General features: G+C 39.7%; 1 protein-coding gene across 1 annotated transcript in view; it reads left to right on the plus strand.

Moving 5' to 3' along the window:
- Positions 1-22,626, plus strand: part of BTBD7 (BTB domain containing 7) — a gene marked incomplete at its 3' end in the record, with an annotated part of 50,617 nt that overhangs the window by 19,930 nt on the left and 8,061 nt on the right. The window contains exons 3-9 of the mRNA XM_080345193.1: positions 2,457-3,536; positions 15,968-16,176; positions 17,530-17,605; positions 19,775-19,935; positions 20,215-20,358; positions 20,592-20,705; positions 22,232-22,421. Coding sequence (XP_080201319.1) covers positions 2,457-3,536; positions 15,968-16,176; positions 17,530-17,605; positions 19,775-19,935; positions 20,215-20,358; positions 20,592-20,705; positions 22,232-22,421 — 1,974 coding nt within the window. The remainder of the gene's footprint in view (positions 1-2,456; positions 3,537-15,967; positions 16,177-17,529; positions 17,606-19,774; positions 19,936-20,214; positions 20,359-20,591; positions 20,706-22,231; positions 22,422-22,626) is intronic.

Consider the following 22,626-nt stretch of genomic DNA (forward strand, 5'->3'; position numbering starts at 1 on the left):
TTGTTCTGGTGCACCTCTGCTCCTGCCTCTGGCAAAAAGCAGTTGTGTGGTGGCACTTTTACAGCAGTGTCTTATTTGTTTGTGAGGGTTAATAGTACTATTTGCAGTACTTCTGAAGTTAAATCTTATAAGTAGCTCAGGGTACACAAAGGTTTGAATGGTATTTTAGTATCTCGTGATGATTCACGTGCAAGTAATACCTCGCCTCACGGCAGCCTTTAGGAAGGAAAGAAACTGAGATTTGTGGTGTCCTAGTTTTACTTTAACGGAATGTAAGAGAATATTCCACATACTCAAGTTTGCCATTAGAATCCAAAATAACTCAGACAGAAATGAGCTGGCATGTTCTATTGGAGCAGAATCTATCATTATAGGGTGACCAAAGCATCATTATACTTTTATTGTGAAATGTAATTGATACTCTTTAAATGGAGCAGAAATTCTAGGTTTGTCTCTATCAGCAGGAGACCAAATATCTACTATTATATATATATACACATATATCTAGTACAGCATATGGAAGGAATTTTTATAGTGGATTTTGCAGGACAATCAGCACAACCTCTTTGTGGAAGTTGTATTGAGTTACTGTGGTTCTCTTCATTTAAATATATATTTTTTTAATGTATTCAAATTTCAATATGATTAATAGCATGTTACCTGCTCAAACAAAATCTAATGTAGCATGGACAGAATGGTTATAGAGGTCTTTCCTCAAAGAAAGCAAAGTTTCTTTCCAAAGTTTTCACTCATAGATGAATCGTAAAACCATTGTGTTGCATGATTTGAGGGACTTTTAATTAGCTTGGCATAAAACCCAGGATATAAGATTACTTAGAATTATTGAGGTTTAAATAAGACAATTTACAGGCATCTTAGATTGCTACAGTTGCCGTGCTCTCAAGTACAAGTTTGAATTGCTCCTCTGTCTTTCAAAGCTTAAGAAATACTTACCTGAAATAACATGGTAACTAAAAGCACTGTGTTTTGACAAATGGCCCATAATATCACTGTCAAAATAGCATAGCAAAATAGCGTCGCATCAAATCTACCTGAAACAAATGGAACTGTGAGAGAGAAATGATGGAACAAGTTATAAAAGGCCCCAAAAACTCAGGTGGATGGATGTACTTCAGACTTAAAAGATCAAAAAAAGGCAACAAATAGTGAAGCTACAGAAGCGTTCTAATGGAAACATGTTAACTATGCCCAACAGAAAACGGAAAAACACTGTTTTGCATGAATCTGCAATTTTTAGTAATCTGTATACCATTTGTGAATATTTTATTATAGTTTCTTTTGTCTGGAAGTAGTAGTTGGGTTTCTGCACTTCTTTTTTTTTTCTGTCTGAAGTTGTTTACCATCCAGCTTAGAGTTAAAATTCTGTAAAGTAAGTTAAATTAGGAAGTAACCCTTTAATGTGAGAGTCATGCTTCCGTTTAACCTTTTAAACTATTTTTTAATTGAAACAGTTCTTCAGTTTTCCATTATTTCTAAAAATGCAGGTTCTAATTCCTCTTTTTCTTACTAAATTGCTCCCAGTGTTACTGTATATGCAGCCAGGTTCAAACTGACAATCAGCAAAGGTTCATTTAGTGGAACAGGTCAGGTATGTAACACCGACAACGTTGAGGAGAATCCATTTTCATTTCATGATGTGTTTGGTACATAACTTCCCTATAAATTATTTTTTGAGGAGAAAATAATTATAGATATACTTTAATAGTATAACACTCTGTTCAAAGAGCATCTTTAACATAGTAAAACTTACATTCTCCATATTGTTTTAATTGGGATGTATGCACAAATTCATGTCTATAGTTCTGTGCAAAGGAGCTCATTTTATGTGTTTGAATTTTGGCATTACTTGATCATCATATGATGGGATTTTTACTTTCTTGTTAAAATTGCATTGAAAGTTAATTAATTGTCCTAAATTTCCTTGAATGTTTTGTTACTGTGTTTTTTTTGATTTTTTTTTCTTGTGACTATGCTAATTGTCTGATGCCAGGTATGCTTTTTTGTTGTTGAAATGACACTTAATGGTAGAAGAACAGAATTTGAAGAACAGTTTGAATGGAGGGGAGGGTACTACTATGTCACTGAGATCATCTAAGTTTTTGAAAAGGCTGTTTTTTCACTTCCTATAGTTACTATAATGACACTTGTAACACTATGACCACAGTGTTCTCTTCATGTGTAGATAAGTATGCCATGTGCACAGAGCTACATCAGCTGGCACTGCTTGGTTCTTAAAATAGTGTACATTAAAAAAAAAGTTTGTTCTTAATGGTTAGAAAAGGCTTCAGTCGGGTTCCCAACTTGTTGAATTATGTGATCTGAGAAGGAGGAAAAACTGTGTTAACTTGCAGGACATTGATGATCTGTTTAGGTGTTACAGACCTTCCTTTTAAATTTAAAGAATAAATGTGTTCAATTTTCCCTTTTACTTTCAGGGACATCATCCTACTCTCATCAAGGCTATGGCTGTGAATCGAAGCTGTACAGCCTTGATCATGGCCATGAGAAACCTCAAGATAAGAAAAAGAAAACCTCTGGCCTTGCCACCCTCAAAAAGAAATTCATTAAGCGTCGGAAATCCAGCCGGTCTGCTGATCACGCGAAGCAGATGCGCGAACTCCTCTCGGGCTGGGATGTCAGAGACGTTAATGCATTAGTAGAAGAATACGAAGGAACGTCAGCCTTAAAGGAACTTTATCTACAAGCTAATTTGGCAAGACCAGAAGCCAGGACGCTACAAAAAGACATGGCTGAACTTTATCAGTACAAATACTGTACCGATGTAGACTTAATATTTCAAGAAACTTGTTTTCCTGTGCATCGTGCGATATTGGCGGCAAGATGTCCATTTTTTAAGACACTGCTTTCTTCCTCACCAGAGTATGGGGCGGAAATAATAATGGATATTAACACAGCTGGCATAGATATGCCTATGTTTTCTGCTTTGTTACACTACCTTTATACGGGCGAGTTTGGAATGGAGGATTCAAGATTCCAGAATGTTGATATCCTCGTGCAGCTTAGTGAAGAATTTGGAACGCCAAATTCCTTAGATGTTGACATGCGCACACTGTTTGATTACATGTGCTACTATGATGTGGTTCTTAGCTTTTCATCCAACTCTGACTTGGTTGAAACTTTTGGTGGAAGTCAGAACTGTCTAGATGAAGAGCTCAGAGCTCACAAAGCTATTATTTCGTCACGATCTCCGTTTTTTCGTCACTTGCTGCAGAGGAGGATACGAACTGGTGAAGAAATCACAGACCGAACTCTACGAACTCCAACTAGAATTATATTGGATGAATCTATCATACCAAAAAAGTATGCTAAGGTCATTTTGAACTGTATGTATACGGATGTGGTGGACCTCTCAGTTTTGCACTCCAGCCCTTCAGTGGGCAGTTTAAGTGAAGTTCAGGCTCTTGTAGCAGGAAAACTAAACATGACTAGGGCTGAAGAAGCTATGGAGCTTTATCACATAGCACTGTTCTTGGAGTTTAACATGCTTGCACAAGGTATGTAATACTGTCCTTGCTGAGGAATATATGACCTTATTAGAAAAATTTTTAGCTATTTTGTAGTATAAGTTTGGCTCTTGAGTCTTGCTGTCAGTGGCTGATAATTCCTTTAAGAAAAGTAAATTTCTTCTCCGTCTGTAAGTTGCAGATAATTCATGTTTTCTGGGGACTGATGAAATGCCATGTGAGACCTTTTAACTGTATGCAGATCATTATTGAAATATGCTGTTTATGTCAGATATGTGTAGCTGATCTTGATGTTTCTGATCTTTATGTATTTTCATCTATAATCCATTTTTTTTGAGTGTAAATGATGGGGAGATGCAAGAGATCTTTGTTGGGAGGATGAAATATTTTGACTTGTTATGAAGTATCCGTATATGTTAACAAGGCTGTAAACTTGAATTATTATTCCTGTAGTTTGTGTCCAAGGGGGTACACCAAGCCTGGAATCTTGCTATTGAAAGGTGAATTTAAATGGCTTAATTGCACTGGTCCTAGGTCCTTAGTATCCACTTCTTCATATACAGAACTGAAAGTAGGGGCAGTCAGTCAGTGTTTTCAGACTTAAAGCTGAGGAACATTCTCTTCTGTCCATCATTCTTGAAGATCACTCAGAACTTGGCAGCATACTTTGTGCATGTGGAGGCAGGCCAGGGATATTGCAATCTCTGGTGAGGTGCTGGAGCCTTGAACAGTGACCTAATAATTAATAATACCTCTTGTGGTGGAAGGAGCTTTGCTTGCTCTTTCATCTGTTGGTGTTTGAACAATTCACTAACCATATTGCACATAACGGGATATGGCGATTGCTTCAAGTCTTGCTGGTGAGGGATGAGAATTTTATTTTTGAGCTGAGAAATAGTGAATGGAATTCACTTGACATACCAGCAACGTGATTTGTTTAAGCTAGTGGATTTTTATTTTTAAGATACCTTTTTTACAGTAGATCTGTGCATCTGTAACTTGTAGCTTTCAACTGAAATTTGACAAGATTGAAATCTTTATACTATAAACTACCAGGTAGACTTCGGTAAAATAGTAAACTTCTGAAGGAGTGAGGAAGAAAAAGCAGGTATAAGCCCTGCAGGAATAGATATTTATAATGGGTTCTTCTAATAGTTATATCAAACCGTGAGTGATAAAGATATGGGAAACTAATCAGAACTATTGTATCTTCTGTAGAGGCTGGTGTTGGGAAACTAATTTTCAGATGATGCTGAAAGCTGAAATAGTCCTGCTGCAATAAAACTGACAGAAAACAAAGGAGATGGGGTTTCTGCTACAGGAATGAGAATGAGCTGTTCTTAGGCTCAGAATTATTGAATCGTACAGCAGCCCACGTTGAAAGGAGCCTCGAAAGATCTTCTGGCCTAACCCTTTTCTGGGAAGGGGAGCCTAGATGAGATTATCCAGTACCCTGTCCAATCACATCTTGAAAACCTCCAGTGATGGGAGCTACACCATGTCCTTAGGGAGGCTGTTCAGTGAATGACTGTTCTCACTGTAAAAAAATGTCCTGTATCGAGATGTTGCTGGATGCAACTTGTACCTGTTGCCCCTTGTTCTCTCCATGTGTCTCCTTGTGAAGAGAGAGCCTCAGTCCTCTCTGTAACTGTCCATTAGTTACTAGAATACTGTCATGAAATGTCCTGGAGCCTTCTCCAGGGCGAAAAGACCTCACTCCTTCAGTCTTTCCTCATAGGCTGGGTTCTCCAGCACTTTTAGCATCTTCATGGTACTCCTTTGGACCCTCTCTGGTCTGTCAGCATCTTGTTTAACTTAATGTAGTAGTGGCAAAAAGTTTTACTGTAGTTAAACTACAGTGTTAATTTCATTCCTATACAATGTTTGCAAGTTCATAGTACTTGAGAACAGGACAACTTAGTAGATCAGCTGAAAGCAAGAAAGGAAAATGAGCTGAAACAAAAAGGTGATACAAGTATACAGCTTCCAGCTTCCCTCTTGCATGGTGCATGCACATATGCAAGTGCTAACAGGATTTAGTGTGCTCAGGGAATAGTAATGAGGGAATTAAACTGTGAATGAAGCCCTCAGTAAGATGCAGAATAATCATGCACTGTTTCATAAATGAACAGGGTGTAATTCTTTCCCTCAGACTGGAAACCTAAACTGGAACAACTGTGATCCGGAGGTGCTCTGGTGAAGCAGTGTAAGTTAAATCCAAGCAGATAAGCAATGATAGAGGATTTCAAAGAGACACTTGGATGAACTTATAGATAGGAAAATAGCTTTTATTTTTTAGGTGTTAATAAATGGTGAAAAACAGAACTGATGTTTTATTTGATACTGAGCTGCGTTATTTCTGCTCGATTTTTGTGCGTGCGTGGATCAGCATGTCCTAAACCAGAACTCTTCAGTAATGCGCTACAGACCAGTGCTGCTCTGGAATACGTATTTTGTGAGTTAGCAGTAGCAAGACCTTAACTTTTCCCTGAAGGTTCTCCCCCAACACTACCCCTGGGGAGCAAAAAGGCAGCAGCAGGAGCTGCACTGGGCTGATGGCACCACCTCGGCAGCACATGCGGGTGGCTGGGACCAGTGGATGCAGCAGTGCAGGCTCGGTCTTGGTGGCCCTTGGGATGAACCAGAGCTGTAGTGTTTGGGGGCAGTCGCTGGGGGGAGGTGGAGGGATGCAGTAGCCTTCAGAGGTCATTTCTTCTTTCCTTGGGAAAATCAGTGTCTGGCCACAAAAGTGGTGAGCTGGCTAGTGGGGAGGTTGTTATGCATAGGGGTGAAATGGAGTAAAATCAGGCAAGGATTGAAATTTGTTACGTTATCTAGTACTAGCAAATGCAAATTTGGCACCCCTTCAGATACTGAAATTCTAGATGTTAACTTGAACTAATTAGGATTTTACAAATATGTGCAGTAAGCAGTCTGTAGAAAATCTATATCTGCCAGTGAAGTGAGTATCTGATAGTTTCATACTTAGTTTGCTGAGTTCATATTTAGGTCATTGGTACTGTGCTGACAGTGCACAATTGTTCTGCTGCAATCTTATAATCAAAATTAAAAGGAAGCTTATTTGATTGGGGAAAACTGTATGTCTGTACTTGACTAACAGATCACTTAAAATGTGTTCTTTAGTAGTGACCACCATTTCTGTTCAGCACTTAACCACAGTGCCTTGTCCTCCCTTATTATAATACTTAACATGAAGTAGATGAGAGAACTTCATTTCAGTAGCATCCCTGCTACTCCCTGGTTCCATAACTAGCATATGTCTGTGCTGGAAGCTGTCACTCAAATATCTGACTTGTTGATGTCTTGCAGAGCGATGCTAGAAGAGACAGCATTGTGTAGATGTTGGAGATGTGCACAATTCTCATGGAATCTCTTAGCTTGGTCTGCTGGCTGCACTTTTCTACTCTGTGCTGCAGGTGTGCAGTTTGCCCAAGTTCTGACCAATGCCATCAGTTGGCTTTCACAGTAGCTAATGTCTTAAGTTTCTTTTCTAGGTTTCCACACCCCCAGGCTCAAGTTTTTCGATTCGGTTCACTTGTGCCAACCAATTGCAAACTTGGTAAAGCTTGTCTCCTTGGTTTCCTGGAAAATATTTTGGGCTCATTATATGTAAGTCTTGCATACTCTTTCCAACTCATTTTGTTCACTTTTACTCAGTTTTGGCTGGGTATTTGTAACAAAGTGTCAAGTGAAGTTGATGTATTTTAAAGCTTCTGATCAACTGTTTTTATTTTCACCAGATTTTAGTTTGATTTGTCTTCAGGGACCTCTCTAAATATCCAGATGTTGTAACTTTTCTTCAATTTCAGCAGATGACTCAGCTTTGACTCTTTCCATGGAAATCTTCCCGTTCCTAAAACATTGATATTACTTTTTCTGACTGTTGTATTTTGATAGATGGTTTCCCTATGATGGAATCAGTAGATACACTATGAATATTTACTATTCAAGTAAAGCAAGACTACTTCATTTAGAATTTACTCGGCCTTCAGTGTGGTTTGTTTCAGCTGATGATTGTCAATTATCTTCCAAGGGAAAATGAATTGGATCTTTGAGTGGACTAATTTGAATAGATGAACTAATCAGCAGGCATATTTCATCTCTAGAGCTGATGATACTGAAACCTCTTTGTACATAATAGAACTGAGACTGCTGTTAGGGGTGCTGCAGTAATTGTTAACTGAGAAAGTGAAACTCTTCACTCTCTTCACTGTTCTCAAGGAGGCTGTGGGAATTGGAGCCCTTTCCAGAAGGTTAGAGCACATCCCTTATTGGAATGTTTCTGGACTTTACTTTTGTGGCTCCATGCTGCCTTGCCGCTGTCAGCTGTACTCATGTGATTGTTTTAACACATTGACTCACAAAGATGAGGTTTAAAATCACTTATCCCTTCCTTTTCTGTAACACACTTATTAAAACCAGATAGGTTCTCTACTCCTGTTAAATGTGATTAAAATAATCCCCCCTTCCAGTCTGACAGCGCTGCCACATCTACTGCTGTTGTAGAGAATCTTGACTTCAGATATCCTAATTTTATTAGATACCTATAGTAAGTATGTGAATTCCATTCTGCATCTTGCTCTTGCTGCTTATCATGAATAGTCTCACTGAGATGGTGGTACAGTATGTTTTTCTGTCAAAGGTTTTTGGATACTGGGATCCTACGGAGTACGTTCGCCTGGGAATCTTTCCTGCCTGCTGATTCCAAAAAGTTTTCTAAAGTAAAATTGACAAAAAACAACTTCTTTTCAGACTTTTTGCTTTCCTTTTATTTTTTAGGTGTTGACTTTACGCTTGACAAGAATAAGAAGAAACTTATTTTAAAACCATACTCAGTAATGCAGCCTTTGATCTAGAGGCAGGTATCACCTGACTTCAAAAGTGCCCTTGATCTCAGCAGGACTGAAATACTGAAATGCCAGGAAGGCCAGAGTAGCAGTATTAAATACACGCAAATGTATTGTGGGAAGATTAGAGCAAGGGTGTCAGTTATATATCAGTGCAGTAGAAATGCACAAAGGAACTAGTCTGGCACTTCTAACTTCAAAATAAATTAGGCATGATTAAATAAATATTAATGTAAGTCTGACCTATTATCTCCTTACAATGATTCACTTGTACTCAAGCCTAAAATTATTGCTTAGGTTTTATATTCTGAAGATGAAGACTGGAGAAAGCAATAAGTAGAAAGGCTCTTCCTTAGAGCAGTTGCATTGAGTTGTGCAACTGGGCACATAAAAATGTGCTTGCAGTGTCATAGTTTGCAGAGAAACAGATCTGGTCACTGTTTTCAGGTTATTCTTTCAGCCACCTGTGTCCTAGGAAGTTAAATACTGACCAGTGGTGGCTGGCAGCAGTCCCTCTAAACATCAGCTCTTCCTGTTTCAGCCCTTCATTGTTCCTGTGTTAAGTTCTTCCCATTGGTTTGTTATAGTTGAGTTGGCAGCTTTTTGTTTCTGACCCACAGTTGTTTTCTGCTTAAGCTGGATCAGCTACACTGCCTGCCACCGCTGCTGGATCTGCTGCTGCAGGAATGCTGAAGCCCAGTCAAGGACCATTATCTACTAATGGCTGCAGGGAGCCAAAGATGTAGATGCAGATTTCAGGCTTCCCGAGTTCATGCATTTTGCATGGGACAGGAGCAGAAGAGTAAATTCACTTCCATTCTGGGGGAAAGAAAACATTAAAGGGCTTTTGCCACAAATATTGAATGCTTTAAACATGTAACAGCTACCTTACGTTTCTGGCTAAACTTAAAACTTCAAAAATCCAGCTGTTAATATCTTAGAATGTTTAACGGCTTTACAACTGCTATATCATAACTGAAAATATTTTTAAATAGCACAAGTTGCAGTGTTTTTGTTTGCTCCCTAATTTAATATTTTAAATGGCTAGCTAATATGCTGTATTGGATTTGACATAACTTAGAGTTTTCACTGTGGAAGGATGACTAGTATAACACAAAATGCTGCCTGACCCAACCTTCAGATCATTCTTTATTTTTGATTTGACAGTTAATCTGAAGTACTATAAAGTCATCAGCTTTGTATTTGAATAAAGCAAAACCCAATACTTTATGCTTTAATAGTAAACCAATACTTTATACTTTAATAGTGCCATAATACTTTGAATTCAGCCTTTCAAGGATTGGAGTACATGAATGTTTTAAATTTGGGGGCTTAGAAAAATCAGCAGAGGGATCAAAAGTAGCTCAAAAGAGGTACTGAACTTAGCAATAGATTTCGCCAGTGTTTGACCACTAATGCCCATTGAACCCTTCTTTGTGTCTCTAATGCTACTGAGGTCTTGTTTTCTTTTCTGTAAAATATTCATGTAGTTTTGCACTTTCATGTAACCAAAACTTGTTTGTTTTCAAGTTCTGAAGTGTGGAAAAGGAATGTACTTGCAAGTAACAGGCTTGGCATCAGTTAACTTTTAACTTAATCACCTTTTAAATATTTTTTTAACAATGTGGGGGGAAGATGGAAAAGCACTAAAAATTCAAGAAGCTAGAAACCTGTCACATTCCTTTAAGACAGAGAATATGGTGCTGCCAGGAGGAAATAAATGTTAATAAACTGGGAAAGTCAACCTGCATCCAGAAGATGGATGTTGAACAAGATCCCTTGTTCACAATACAGTTATAGGAATGTAGAAGTCGTTGGCAGTTGCTGCTTATGTGATAAACAGTTAAAAAGGTGTAGCTCCATGCTGGTGCTAGGTAAGTCTTGTGACTTGCTCTTACTGTTCCTGTAACTGATGTTTTGCCTACTGCTGTGGAGAACCTAAATTCCTGTCACCATGTCAGTCAAGCAGCACTGCTGCCCTGTCTCCTGCAGTCCTCTTGGATTTTGTTCTCTGTGCTGGCAGTCAGGGTTGTGCTGTTGGGGATCTGATGCTGCTGGAAGCAGGACTGACAGAAGTGATTTGACCATTTCATTGAGTGGCCACCCATGCACCAGTGTGACAGAAGAAGAGCAGGAGATATGGAGTGCAGGAAGATGACTATCTGGTTTTATACCACGGTACAAGCGGGTTAGCTTCCATGGCAGCTCCCGCAGACTCGGAGTGTGGGCTGCCTTGGAAAGAATCCTTAGTGGCTATAGAACACATTTGCAGCTTTGGGTCTCTAAGATGTGGGAAAGAAGCTGAGCAAATGTTGACTTTTTTGCTTTATCTTCCCATCAGAAGCTTGGTTAGAGCAGCGAGGGTGTTCATGGATGGATGAGACAAGCATCTCTGGAGCTTTCGAACATGTTGCAATCCAGTCTAGCAGCAAGTTACGCTTCTGTGCTGTTCCCTATGTGCCAGCAAATTTAAAAACTATGCTTCTTGATTGCCAGCATGCTCTCTCCTAATGCAACAAACTTAAAAAAAAACATTAAATAGCTTCTAGACTCCAGTTCAGTATCAGGGTGAATTATTTTTCTTGGCTCCACTGGTTTGCGTAAGTCTAGGGGAAAGGTCTCCACTACAGAATTAGTTAAATCAAGCTACCAATTCTGTAGTAAAAACTTCACTTAATTCAACTCTTCCTAACTTTTAAAGCCACTTAATTTTTTTTAGTAGGTCTTTTAACTGTTTTGATAAGATCACAAGCTACTAGCTAGCATGCTAAATGGGGGCTCAAGCTATTTCTCTTTGGAAGTTCTGTGGAATTGCATTTGAGAGAGAACTGGGGAAGCAGAAGGGACTTGTTTAAAAACCTGTTGGTATCCAGCAAAAGAAGTGCATGGAATAGCCTTGTATGTCCAAAATGTGATAGTCATCTGTCAGAGATTCAATGTGGAATCTAAAGAAATGAGAGATGCTAATTGTCATAGAAGCTTGTGGTAGAGCATCTTGGGACACTGCAGATGGATCTTGGAAAGGCTGCTGCTGCCTGACTATTATGAAATAGTACTCATAGGAGAAAAATGCTCTGTTCCACTATGAAGAACAATGTTGTGGCTATTAGATGACTCCTTTTTTTGTCAAGTGGCTGATTGTTAAAGCAAAAAAATCTTCTGCCAAAGAGGAAAAGGAATTGGATTCCTTCCATAGCTGGAATTGGGCTGCCCCAATTTATTTAGATGTTCAGAAAACACTTTAATTATTACCTCATGCTTACTCTGGAATGAATACTTTTAATAATTCCACAGTTCTGACACATTGCTAAAATTACTTAAGATAATGATGGTTTTGTTTGCTAGGCATCCTCAATGAGCTTTTTTTACCTGATAATGTTATATTACTGGTAGTTGTGCAATAATTGGACTTGACAGAAGAACTGAAACTGAGCTGATGCTCCGTTTCTATAAATCAGCATTGCTCAGATCTTTGGAACTGCATTTCTCGTGGAAATGTAGTTTTCTGTCTTTGCAGAGGGCAGGTATCCTTATTGTTTCAAAAGTAAATGCCAGATGAAATACTGCAAGTGGCATTCACTTTGAGATAGGTCTCTTTGCTCTTACAGTTTGAATTTGTTTATGACTGATTTCGGGGAGTGGGTTTACATATTGTTGTTAAAATGGAGGAGTCCTTATGTGTAATCTTTAGACTTCAGGGGGATGCAGTCATCTGCTGAAGTCAGCTTGCATGCAAACCGAACAATTGCATGCAAAGAGTTGTGTTAGGATTTAGCAGGGCAAGATTTGGTGCGACACAGCAGGGAAACCAACTCCTCTTTTAAGCATATTGTAACGAGTCATGGCTAGCTTTCATTTGCCATGCCAGGTTTGATGCTAACTTAACATCTTCATTTTTTGGGCCCCAAAAGGGAAGATAAGAGGGACTCACGTAACAAAGTTAGATGCCATCTCAGTCATTAACTGTGTAAGAAAAAATGTAAGGAAAAAAAAATAAGTAAAAATGGATCCTGGAGTGGAAAGCTTCAGACTTCATTTATTCCTATTTCTGACATCTGCTGAAGTATTTTGAGCTTTTTCAAAGATAGGTTTATTTGATTTAAAACAAACAAACAAACAACAAAAAACAGTGTTTTTCAGATTCTTGACCAGAATTTTTTAAAGATTTCAGAGTGAGGTTTATCTTTCAGGCTTCTGGGGAATTCCCCCATCTAGAGGGGACAGTTTCTCTGCCCTATACCAAATCCCAAGGAGTGTATTTCAGAGCAGTTCTCATTCTCTGTTCTCATCTGATGATGGGGCTGATGTTCCAAGTGCCTCCAGCCAATCTCTGCTGCATCTTCACTGGTCCTCGCCATGCAGGTTAGAGGCCAATATCTATAGTAAGGCATCTGTTCTTACTTGTAGTAATAAGTAACCTAATGGTAATAGGTAGCTCTGGGAAGTGCTCTATTACTTCAGTAATGGTAAAAGATGAAGCAGGTGTGTTGAAACATGACTCTACACTTACCCCTTTCTCAAAAGTAAATGGAGAGTCTATCTTGGGATGAATGGTATAACACTGCCTTTAATGCACTGTGCAGAAATGTGTATGCTTCTGTCAGCCCTTCTGTTGGTGGCGACATTGATCTACGGTCTTCCTTTCCTCAGGTGTATCAGGCATGTGAAAAAACAATCATCCACATGCTTGTTGAGAAAAGTTTAAGTATGAACTGGTGTAAAATTTAGTGCTGTTGGGGAGACAGGCATTATTCTCATAAATTCCTTTAGAAAATTTAAAAAAATTAGTGCCTAAAACTATGTATACATTCAGACATACATACTCATGGAATTTGCTGCAAACATTCTCATTGAGCATTGACTGTATTTATTATGTTCATTGTATTTTTTTTATATACTTAAGTTTAGAAAATTTTAATGTCAGGATATTTTTCTCATAATTAAGGTGCAGGGGTTTTTGTAGTATTAAGTAGAAATATGTGTGTTCAATAGGACAGGTAAATGTGTAACCTGCCTCCTCTTTAAACTCTTGCTTCCTAGTACCTTCTTTACCTTACTGTTTAAGTTTTCCTTTTCAGTGCCTTTGCTCCTAAGTAGTAATTCCTCTGACAGATACCCTTCTACTTGAAGCAGCATGTTCACTTGTTGCTACTTACTCCTTAATAACTTATCTTTCATGTAATTATTGCAACAGAAATTAAGTCAATGCTTCTGTATGCTGATATATGTAGAAAAGTAAGATTTTATTTTAATTCTATTAATTGCTGTTAGTGTATCTTACATGTATGCAACCAGTTCAAAAATATGTAGCATCAGGACAATCTCTTAGATCTTTATCTTGAGAAACATCAAGATTACCATGCTGAACACTTACTCAGCTTAGTCCAAGTTTTCTAAACAACTGACAAAATTTAGTTCTTAAATATCCTTGAAACAGAGAGAAAAATGATGATGTATAAGTAAAATAATTGCAATGTAAGCATGCTGCTCTGAACTGTCCGGGGAGCTCTCGTGGGCATAAACACAGCTGTAATTTTGTGGCCATAGTGGGTTCAGACTGGAATGTATGATTCTAGGACAGTGGTGGGGTTTTTTTCTTTAAATTGCTATGTTTGTAGTGCAAATAGAAACAGTATTCTGTGTATATGTAAACCACATGTACAAATGAAATCAGCAAAGTGCTATTGGAGACTTCGAGTTATCAGCATTGGGGTACTCTCTGCATTAACTCATTAACCACAAGTACCCATGTTTTCAGCCCTCCCACAGTACGCATCCCCTCATTTCTTCCAAATCTGCACCATTTCCCTTCAGGAGACTTAAATATCCTGTCTTTTCTTCAGAAGACATGTACTCTGTGAAAGTGTAAATCCTAATGCAGCAGTGGGTCTGAAGAAACTGTAACAGACAGACCCACCACAAGTCAGAACACCCGCCTCCTGGATGCTACCACATCAGAGGAGATTCTCCTTGTCCTGGCACCCTCTGTGCCTTCCTTGATATGAAGGCCAAGGTGGTGGTATAGGGCAGCCGGTGGTGGTATAAGGCAGCCAGTGCTGCCTCCTGCCTTCTTCGAGACAGAAACTGGTGCTTTGCTGCCCTCACCCTCTGCTGAGTAGCTGAGGACCAGCAATATGTCACAGCTTACATTTCTGTGGCTCTGCATGGTCTTGTCTCAGGAAGGTCCGTGTGCAGTGTGATAGAGATGAAAATCCCACCTCTGTTGTGGTTTATAGGCTTCTGTTAAACTGCTGCAAACAACAGTGACTCCAAATCAAATCTGCAACTTCAGAATGTGTTATACGGTCAGATAATGTATATTAGCCAAAGGAGGTTCTAGTAGGGCTGAATGAGCTTTCCAGTTGTTCATCCAGGCATGCCAGCAGACATGATTTAAATGACTGTATAGTTAAAAACCTAAACCACAATTAAAATTATTATACTCTTAATCAGAATTTAATCCTCTTTGCAACCTTGGTCTGTAGGGCACTTATGTTCTTACTCTCACTGGGAATCATATAGACTCATAGAATAGTTTGTGCTGGAAGGGACCTTCAAAGGTCACCTAGTCTAACCCCTCTGCAATGAGCAGGGACATCTTCAACCACATCCAGCTTCACCTTGAAAATTTCCAGGTATGGGGCATCTACCACAGCTCTGGGCAGCCACAGTATTTTTACCACCCTTATTGTAAAAACTTTTTTCCTCATGTCTAGCCTGAATCTCTCCTCCTTTAGTTTAAAACCATTACCCCTTGTCCTGTTTTAACAAGCCCTGCTGAAAAGTCTGTCCCCATCTTTCTTGTAGGCCCTTTTTAAGCACTGAGAGGCCACAATAAGGTCTGCCCAGAGACTTCTCCAGGCTGAACAACTCCAATTCTCTCAGCCTGTCCTCACAGCAGGTCTGTTCCAGCCCTCTGGTCATCTTGATGGCCTCCTCTGGCCCCTCTCCAACAGGTCCATGTCTTTCCTGTACTGAGGGCTCCAGAGCTGGATGCAGGACTCCAGGTGGGGTCTCACCAGAGCAGAGCAGAGGGGCAGAATTGCCTCCCTCAACCTGCTGGCCACGTTTTTTGATGAAGCCCAGGATACAATTGGCTTTCTGGGCTGCAAGTGGCTTGTCTTCGTCGTGTCCAATCTTTCATCCACCACTACCCCCAAGTCCTTCTCCACAGGGCTGCTGTCAATCCCTTCATCCCCACCCTATATTGATACTGGGGGTTGCCCTGATCCAGGTGCAGGACCTTGCACTTGCCCTTGTTGAACTTCATGAGGTTTGCATGGGCCATCTGGACAGCATCCCGTGCCTCAGGTTTGTCACCTGTACCACTCAGCTAGGTGTCATCCACAAACTTGCTGAGGGTGAACTCAATCCCACTGTCTGTGTCATTGATGAAGATATTAAACAGTATTGGTCTCAGTATGGGCCCCTGAGGGACACCTCTTGTTACCGGTGTCCATCCAGGCGTTGTGCCATTGACCACTTGCTGTGACTATCCAGCCAGTTCTGTTCCAGATTTAGCCATATATATTATTGCATCAGGATCAAAGGGCCTCTATAACAACATCATTGATTTTTGCTTCTGTTTCCTAGGCTGTGAAGACATTATTGCTGAGAGCATCTCACTAGACACCTTAATTGCCATTCTGAAGTGGAGCTCTCAGCCGTACGGTTCCAAGTGGGTACATCGTCAAGCGCTGCATTTCCTCTGTGAGGAGTTTACCCAGGTCATGACTTCAGATGTCTTCTATGAGCTCAGCAAGGACCATCTGCTCACAGCTATTCAATCCGACTATTTACAGGTAACCTGCAATGCAGAACACAGCTAGTCCCACTTGAAGGAGCAGGTTATACCCTTACTAGGAGCACTTGGGAGTAGCTCATCTTAAAGTGTAGGTGGGAGAGGGTTTGTAAGCACACTAAGCATTCCTTTCATAGTATGTAAAAAATTAAATTTATATAGTGATTAAGAAAACTATTTTGTTCTTGGCTTGTAACACAACTCAAACTGGTGGTATGTGCTATCGCTTAGAAGCCTAATAATAGTTTAGAAACTGCTGCAGATTGTTTTAAATGAAGCGTTTCTGAACCTAATATTTGCCTTGGATGCTTGAGTGTTTTATTATGTGGTGGTAGTAGTTGTGCTGCAACAATGTACATAATGGGAGCTAATGAACTAGTAATTGTTCAGAAGGCTTAATTTATATTTGGGAGGAGGCATAAAAATACCTTTTCTAACAGGTACTGCAGAATTTTTTATTTTTTATGATTTCCCTTCAGTGATTGTGTGGATATTTGCTGCCATTTCTCTTCAGGGGAGATATCTTTATAATGATAGCCAACCTTATATAGGTTATAAATGACTGGGTGGTTTTTTTTTTTTGTTTGTTCTGGTTTTGTATGTTTGGGGTTTTTAAAAATTGTATTTTTTTTTTTTATATTAAGTGTTACAGATTATTTAAAGTGCTTTTTAAAAATTTGTTTACTTTAAACATTTCAGGAATTGCAGTAACAGTGCTGTTGATCTTCCATGAGAGTGTATATTGTGACTAAATTTCCTACCCTAGTTGTTAAAAAACACGTAAATAAATTTTTCAGTACATGATTTTTTTTTCTTTAAAAAAGTTGAGTGGTTAGCATATGTATATAGGTATGAACAAAGCAAATTTGTGTATAGTATTATTGAAGACATTTCTCTTCACCTAGATTATAATTTAGTTGGTTTAATTGTTTTTGTAGCTTTCCACACTCTGCAGGTGCTGAATTTGTAACTTTACATAAGAGATCCAAACCTCCAGTGTTAGAACTGCCTATTCTAATTAACTTTAATCAATCAAATTTAATACCTGTAAGTTTTCATGCTAGACAAAAGTTTTCCTTCTGTAGAATATTTATTTTTCTCTTCCCAGGGATTCAATAAGTGACGTGAATCTAGAAATCATGGTGGTGACATATCAGTAGTTCTACCTTAGAATATTTGGAGGAGGTGATATAGGAGATCACAAAGTACAAATACTTACTTTGTTCTTGGTACAGCTGTGTTTCTTTGTAGCTGTAGAAGACCCGTGTACATGACCCTTTTGGGTTTGGTTTTTTTGTGTGTGTGTGACATTATACTGAGCATATACAGATTACTCACTTTCTCTTTCTACCAGGCAAGTGAACAAGATATTCTTAAATATCTGATTAAATGGGGAGAACACCAGTTGATGAAGAGAATAGCAGATCGAGGTAAAGATCCTTTAAACTACACAGCACTAAACCAATTAAATCAAAATGTATGGAAATTATTTTCTGTGGGTAATCTGTAGTTTAAGAAAATTTTATCTGCTTTTCGCATAGTATGATCAAAACTAAACAAATGCACTTTAAAAAAAAAATCTTTTGTCCTTTAAAAAATGAGAATGCAGGTATTTGAGGGGGGATGGGGTTGTTTGGACTCAAGAAGAAAAGTGGGTATCTTAGCAAACACTATAAATTTCTAATGGCAGGGAGCAAAGAAAATAGAGCCACACTCTTCTCTTGGCACCCAAGTCAGGATGAAGGCCCATGAGGCATTAACTGAAATACAGGAAGTTCTGTTTAAACACAAGGAACTGTGAGGATGGTCAGACACTGGAACAGGTTTCCCACAGTAGTTGTGGGGTCTCTGTCCTTGGAGGTGTTCAAAACCCAACTGGACGTAGCTGTGGGCAACCTGCTCTACCTGGCCTGGGAAGCGTGGGGAGGGCACGATGGTTGTGGCCAGACCAAATTTCCAGAGGCCCTTTCAACCTCTACAGTTGTCTGATTTTCACATCTGGTGGGTTTGCTGTTGTCTCAGAATTATTTTTCTTGTAACGAATTCATCAAATAGAAAACCCTGCAGTATCTTTTACTTTTCTGTGCTCATGTAGCCTTCTCACAATAGTCTTCGTTCACTGTGTCAGCCTTTCACTTTAGTTTATGTTTCTCTCACAGAAATCTGTGGTAGTAAGAAACAAGCCATCAAGTGGCATCAGTGTTTTTCATGAAGTAGATGTAAATGTATTTTTATTAGCTCAGATGCATTTTATTGCTACAGTGGTAACTTCAAGGGCAATCTCACATGGGTTAGATGTGGGAAGTAGGTTAAATATATATTTCCCAAATAACAAATGCGGGTAGTTTGTAGTTCATCCCCACCTCAGAGTGTCAATCAGATAGTACAATGAGAGGAACAGAAAGAACCTGCCTGAGTGAAAACAGAGCTGGTGTGGCTACTGTCTTTGGAGGGCTGGCCACGTTTTTGGAATCCGCTGTTATTGCTTCAATAGAACTGCTTTGTCATGGACACGTATGAAATGCAACCCAAAGTCAGTTAAAATACGTACTTTGAGTGACCTGAGTAAGTATTAAACTTCTGTTTTCAAAACAAATTTTCTAAGTGTTTGTCTCAAGGCACATTGGACTGTAATGGAGCCAGTTAAACAGTAACAGGCATGAACTGGGGAGGAAGCTGCTCATCTGGAGTACTTGTGCAGCTGCCTGGACTGTAGTGTTCATTAAGTAAAAGGCTCATTTCTCTTTCCTGGGATCATCAGATAACATGATAAGTAAAAAGATAAATAATAGCTATGCCAAGTTCTATCAGATTAGGACCAAATTTAGTCTAGTAATTTGGTTTAAATTCCTCAGTGACAATGCTGATTTTGCAGCTCTGAATATGTGGCAGTGCCAGTCAAATACCAGGAAGCATTAGAAATTGTAGTGGGCTGTGGCCCATACTTGAGCTGCCTGTACTGAAAAGTGAAGCTAGCCAAATTCAGGTTGGGCACAATACCTAAAATGTAGGTAAGGGTAGTTAACTGGGGAGGGAGAATGACTCAAATGTGTCATGTGTTGTCATCTTGCTATTTATAGGAAGATATTCTTGGCACAAACAGGTATCCTGTGAACATGAGAGCAATTTCAGTGGGCTTGTCACAGTTGTTACTAAGGTAGGTTACACAAGGAAGCCAGAGTAATTATCCCAGTGGACTCTTCAGGCCTTAATTTGTAGGAAATAAGTTTCTGACAGCTGCTGGGGAAAGGGAGAAGAGCTGCAGGACCGAGTCTTTGGCAGATAGTGCTAACAGAGAAGTACACATGTTTTGGTAGCATAGGTACCCCAAACACTCTATTTGTATTTTGTCCCTGGCTTACACTTTGAAACTGACTGCTGTGCAAATGACCCATGCTCATATAAACTGAACCTGTATCAAGGGATGCTTCATATTAGATTTTAAGGCATGAAATAGTTTTGTGGGGCGATGCTGATAAGCACTGATTTAAAATTAGAATTTTCTTTCCTTTTTTATAACTTCCTGTAAGCCCTGTGACTCCCACTTTACATCAAAAAGTTTAAATAGTAAACTTAGTATTTCTTGTTCCTTCCCGCAGAGCCTAATTTACTCAGTGGTACTGCTCACAGTGTGAACAAAAGAGGTGTGAAGAGGAGAGATCTTGACATTGAGGAGCTGAGAGAGATCTTGTCTCCACTTTTACCTTTTGTCCGCATTGAGCACATCTTACCCATGAACAGTGAAGTACTGAGTGATGCAGTAAGTCAGTAGTCTCATAAAAATACTGTCTCGGGGTTCTTTGTACTTCAGATGCTGCAATATTCAGCATAGTGGGTATTTAAGGATTAGCTCCTAAAATGATATTACTCAGAGTAGTACATGTATGACTCTCTGGTTAAATTTTCTGGTTTTTTTAAATCTATCAGAAGCCTAAAGAAAAATCAGTGGTGTAAGGATTCAGTCTAAGGAATGTATTTCTTGCAAGTTTTCCCCGTATTTATATTTAAAATCCATAAAACTGTTTCTTGATTCTTAAAGATGAAGAGAGGCCTGATTAGTACTCCTCCTTCAGACATGCTACCGACATCAGAAGGTGGAAAGTCAAATGCCTGGCTGCGGCAAAAAAATGCTGGAATATATGTGCGGCCACGACTGTTCTCGCCATATGTGGAGGAGGCTAAGGTAATAATGATTAACAACACTTGATTATTGTTAAATTGGAGTCATCGGGGGTTCTGTAAACAGGGAAAGATTTTGGTATGTTTTGCCTCTCTTTGCATGTAATGGTCTAAAATACTAACGTTTTCAATTTAACAAGACTTACAAGATTGATCATCAGGCTCAAGTCTCTAGAACTGGTCAGAAAAATTTCAACAAAATTTTTTTTTGTCAAAATTGAAATGTTTACGAGACAGATCTTGATGAAATTCCACCGGAAACAAAGCAGCGTTCTGAGGGAAACCTCCCTGGTTTCCAGCCAGTTTGCCGGCCCAGCTCCTCGGCAGCCCTCCCGGCAGGCGGATGGCAAGGTGAGAGCCTGAGAGTCCCAGTTGGCAGCTACTCAGCAACCTCGGTGCCAGGTCTTTCAGGCTCCCCAGCTCCCCCCAGAGCTGGGTGGAGAACTGCTATTCCACCTGGCAGACGACTCTGGTATTTCATCTTCTTGTTTGAATCAGAACATACCCAAAATAAGTTCGATCAGCCACAAAATGAAATAAATATTTTGTGTCTAATTTGACTTAAGTCCTTGGTGTCCCTCTTAGGCAGTAGCTTCCCTATTTAATACCTTGCATGAGGACTGTCCAACTGAAGATCTTGTAGCATCTCTGGTGGCGTTTGGTGACAGGGTGGAGATGGCTCTGTGTGGGGCAGAAACATGCTATGTTCTGTTTGACAGATGGGGGCCTTATAGGTTGCTGGCTAATGCCAGCGCTTAAGGCAGCTCTTTAATTAAGTCAAGAGCTCATGGGTCCCATCAGAGCAGATGACTTTGGAACAGGAGGATGAGGTGAAGCTGTGCATGTCCGCATTGCCTGCAGACTCTGCCCACTACTCTGGTGAATTCAGAGCTTTTGCCCTGTGCCTAAGAAATAAAATATTTTCCAAGGGTGTGAGGAGTTGTTGGCATCTTCTTTGAGGGGAGGAGAGCAATAAACCTACTCTGCATTTTGGGGACAAAGGTTCAAGAGCACCAGGTGGCACTAAATGAGCAAGGGAAGACTAGCCAGTTAAAATTTTATCTTTGTATTTTGGATTGTTAAAACTAACAAAAATGTGTTAAAGAACGTGTGATAAAAGCTTTGACTCTTTTCAGGTATATAGGATAGGAGTGCTTTAGTAGTAATCTTAAAAAGTGCATTCTGATTTTCCCCCCCCCCCATCAGGAATCCTACTTGTCTCTGTTAGTTTCATATTATGCTGTTAATATTTAGTTGTTTAACCTTAGAGGGAGGACTCTCATACTTATTATCTGGTAACTATACTGCTATTTATAGTTTAATTAATGTGAAATGCAGAAACTGCAGATGAATGATTTCTGTGGGGTTTATTTGGTTTGTTTTTGTTTTGTTTTAACTCACCTGTTAGCCTCCCATTTTTTTGAAATAAGTCCATTTAACACTAAATGAGAATCCTAAAAGGGATGCATAAGTCTCTGTCTATTATTTAAGACATCTGAGGGAAATGTTTCATTTTCAGATCAGTGCCTTCTGCTCAGTGGCATAGAGAGCTGAGGCCTATAGGCAGTAATTGTCTGGAACAGAGCCCAGAGGATATGCCCTCAAGAAGGTTGTTCTAATCTGACACGTACAAAATAAGCAAAGCAGCCTTCCCGGACTTTATCCACATGCCTGCTCTCAGCTCTGTAACTCTGGTGACTGGAAAATGGAATAGCAAATGCTGTGGAAAAGCCAAATACTGTTTCGGACGTGGAAGAGTTACGGTTTAAACACTGTTAGACTTGTGGCCTGGGGGCTGTATTTCCAGCAGGTCCTGGGAGGTGTGTGTGTGTGTGTGTGCAGTGTCTTCATGGGGGCTCTGGTGGCTGTCGTTGCAGTCAGTCCTGGATGAGATGATGGTGGAACAAACAGATCTCGTTCGTTTGCGGATGGTCCGAATGTCCAACGTGCCCGACACCCTTTACATGGTGAACAATGCGGTGCCGCAGTGCTGCCACATGATTACCCACCAGCAAGTCAGCACTAACCAGTCCAGCCCTCCGTCAGTCATAGCAAATGAGATCCCAGGTAAGGTGCTGCATCAGTGGCAATGCCAATTGCTCTCGTGTGAGCAGGTGAGGGCTTGGGGCCAGGGGGAGTAAATGTGTATTATTGAGTATTATGATATCCTCAGAGAGTAGTACTGCACTATTTGGACTTCTTCCCACCCTTATGCTTTGGTCTACTCTGAAGACATGAACTATTTTTGGATGGGCATAGTAAGCAGTTAGAA

This window comes from Nesoenas mayeri (genome assembly GCF_963082525.1).
Source record: "Nesoenas mayeri genome assembly, chromosome: 5".
Classification (NCBI taxonomy): domain Eukaryota; kingdom Metazoa; phylum Chordata; class Aves; order Columbiformes; family Columbidae; genus Nesoenas; species Nesoenas mayeri.